This window comes from Rosa rugosa, chromosome 1 (assembly GCF_958449725.1).
Source record: "Rosa rugosa chromosome 1, drRosRugo1.1, whole genome shotgun sequence".
Lineage (NCBI taxonomy): Eukaryota > Viridiplantae > Streptophyta > Magnoliopsida > Rosales > Rosaceae > Rosa > Rosa rugosa.
In genome coordinates this window covers 29,298,905-29,301,888 of record NC_084820.1, presented here as the reverse complement: position 1 = coordinate 29,301,888, position 2,984 = coordinate 29,298,905, and the positions used below count along the sequence as shown (strand labels likewise).

At 33.7% G+C, this 2,984-nt stretch overlaps 1 protein-coding gene across 5 annotated transcripts; it reads left to right on the top strand.

Moving 5' to 3' along the window:
- Positions 1-1,260: 1,260 nt before the first annotated feature.
- On the top strand, positions 1,261-2,739 carry LOC133734769 (pescadillo homolog). 5 transcript variants are annotated; one of them, XR_009858563.1, is made up of 5 exons: positions 1,261-1,578; positions 1,856-1,966; positions 2,092-2,136; positions 2,252-2,460; positions 2,538-2,739. XR_009858563.1 is itself a non-coding variant. In XM_062162400.1 (5 exons), exons 1-4 carry the CDS (start codon positions 1,558-1,560, stop codon positions 2,303-2,305), a joined length of 231 nt encoding a protein of 76 aa, XP_062018384.1. In that variant the 5' UTR covers positions 1,261-1,557; the 3' UTR covers position 2,306; positions 2,538-2,739. The 5 variants fall into 5 exon arrangements, 3 of the variants coding, with proteins under 3 accessions (XP_062018384.1, XP_062018380.1, XP_062018370.1); XR_009858577.1 differs by adding an exon at positions 1,688-1,772 and having other exon boundaries at positions 2,252-2,739; XM_062162400.1 differs by having other exon boundaries at positions 2,252-2,306.
- Positions 2,740-2,984: the final 245 nt, after the last annotated feature.

Sequence of the window (2,984 nt, the reverse complement as noted above, 5' to 3'; positions counted from 1 at the left end):
ATAAGCTTTATGATAATGCAATAACACAAGTATTGAAAAATATCATAATTTGACAAAGTCATATCTCATAAGTCATAAGGCTAGGTAACAAAGGAAGAAATTCTTACGTTCAAACTTCGTAAGTTCATGAATGAATGAATAAGCATAAGTTCATAAATCATACTCTCAGCCTTTATTAGGTCACAACTAACACTACTAGAGAAAACCCATTTGGTGACAAATCTTTTCGAGACTGACCAATTTTTCGTCCCCTAAACACATGATTAGAGACGAAAAAAATTATTTTGTCCCTAAAAGTTTTGTTTTTCAAAACTCTCCATTCGACGCTATTTAGAGATAAATAAGTTTTAATTAGAGACAAAAATATATATCCCAAAATTTAATTGGGGATGAAAGTTAATTTAGTCTCCCATGCGTTTTAGATTTTGCAAATAATTGGTAAAATTTAAGCAGTTAGTTGCACTGAATTTCAAATTTTGGACAAATTAAAAGAATTAGGGGTGAAAAATTTTGTCCCTAATTTTGTTGGCGGTATTTTTCTTTTTTTAACTTTTCATCTGGATGGGGTTTAGCATAAATAAAGTGTGTAGTGACTAATTGGGATTGAAACGATGTAGTTTCGATCTCACATATAAATATCCTCTCCATTTATCTCAGTTCTTTGAAATATTTTACGATCACTGCTCTGCGACTTCCCCATACGAACCTTTGAACACCAATACCTCCCAGCAACAATGTCTCTGTCATGCAATCCCTCTCATCTATCTCAACTCTCTTAGTTTCTCTTCTCCTCATTTAGTACCATAAATCTCAAATTAGGGTTTTCAATCTTGCAGAATTTCAGTCTTTTTTTTAGTTTTGGTACTGCTGCTAATCTTTGTTTGTTGATGTTGTAAACTTATAGTAAGGTTAGAGACTCGACTAGAAGTCAATTGCGTTGCTAACTATTACTAAGAACCTAAGAGAATTTTTTTGAAAATCCGGATGCTAGATCATCTTCTATATGGGAAAGAGTTTAGTGTATTAGGATTCTTTTATTTTAATTATTTCTAATCTTAATAGCTTATTAAAATAAAAGTATTTGTTAGCCAAAACATAGTTTATGACGTAAATACCTCTTATATAGATACTAGGAAAACAATTTTAATGAAAAAGGATAAACAAGTAAATTTACAAATAAAAATAATAAAGATATATTTTGATCTTTTATTAAAGGTAATAAGGATAGAAAATCTCTTCAGGCTATGGCTTAGGGTTTAAGAGTCGCGAAACTACGGTAAATTGGGGCTTAGGGTTTTTGATCGAAATCTTCTGGATCTCATGGGTAGTTTGTTGGCATTCCTTCTGGTCTCATCCTCTCTCTCATTGGAGCCTGTTTTCTTCCTTCCCCCGTCCTGATTTGAAGCTCGTGGTTGGGGGCATGTATTCAGCTTTGATGGAGAAAATTTCGATTTGTCACAGAGTGAAAGCTTCAATTGTAAATCTTCTCTTTCGATTTACCACAATTGTTCACCTCTTTGCAGCCTTACCTGCTATAGAGGATATAATTGACGTGAAATGCATCCAAAACTGTCAGAGGTAGGTGCTTGAATTCTGCCAAATGAATAAGGATGTGATGTTTAGATCATTCAATGTTGTATTGATTTTGTAGAATCTTATCTTAATCTTGGTATTTCTTTCTTTCTAGGATGAGCCATGAATAGCAAGCTTTTATATCTCGAACTCATAAATTCCGTAAAGTCTTTGTATCTGTTAAAGGCATATATTATTAGGTGCAGTATTGTTTCTTTAATTCTTTAACCTTGCATCTTGTGTTATGGATAGGATTTATATGGTTTTGTTTTTGTATGTTCAGGACGAGATAAAGGGGAAATTGATCACATGGTTGACTCCTCACCCTTTGCAGCAAGTTTTGATTGATGATATTGACTTTAATATCATGCTAAACTTTTTGGAGTTTTATGAGGTTACATTTTTTAATTTTTACAATTATGTTTTATTTATTTTTTTCAACACTGTCTCTTTTCAAATCTAAGCTTCTTCTTTCACTTACTATATCATTGTTAAAGTTCTGCTCACCTTATGTTGCAGGCTCTTCTTGTTTTTGTGAAATGTCATTTATATCATTCCATAGATGTAAGTATCCACCAATTCTTGATTTCTTTTTCTTTTTTCATCTTTTCTAGATTATCCCTCAAGCTTTGTGTGCTAGTTATGGACTAACTGTTGGTGCAAAACTTGCTCTCTCTAGGTTCCACTTCTTCGATCTGTTGGTCGTCCTCCCAATATCATATCCAATCAGTAAAGTAAGCTAAGCCAGATTCCAAATATCTACATGAAAATATAGATTCCATTTATATATTATAGTAATGGATATGATTGCAGCTACTGGATTGCTTCCTTGGGAAAGAGCATTAATTATGTACTATTCAGAAGACTTTATTTATGTCACAGAATGTGGTAGGCTATCATCATTGTGATTTCTCTGTAATATGAATGAAGTACTAACCTTGCATCAACTACTTATTTCTTGGCAGCTCTCAAGAATGTCCTATGATAATCTACAACTGCCGAGTGATCTATAAATCACTGAGTATGTCAGAAAATAATGCAGCCTTTTATTTATGGGATCAAATTGTGCAATTGTAGCTATCATGTATAAGAGCAAGTTCACCCATTGGGTCACCAGGTCACCCACTATTCACTGTTTTTTAGTGTTAATTTCACCATCTGGGTCACGGGCACAGTGTATTTCGTGACCCAGAGAATGAAAATATACACTAAAAAGCAGTGAATAGTAGGTGACCCAATGACCCAATGGGTGAACTTGCTCTAATAGGTTATGGGTGGTGGTGTTGTTGAAAGCTAGATTTCCTTTTACAAGTGGTTGAAGCCAGGAGGTAAAGTTCTCATCAGTGACTATTGTAGGAGTGCTGAAACTCCGTATGCAGAGTTTTGCTGAGTACATAAAGCAAAGTAGATAT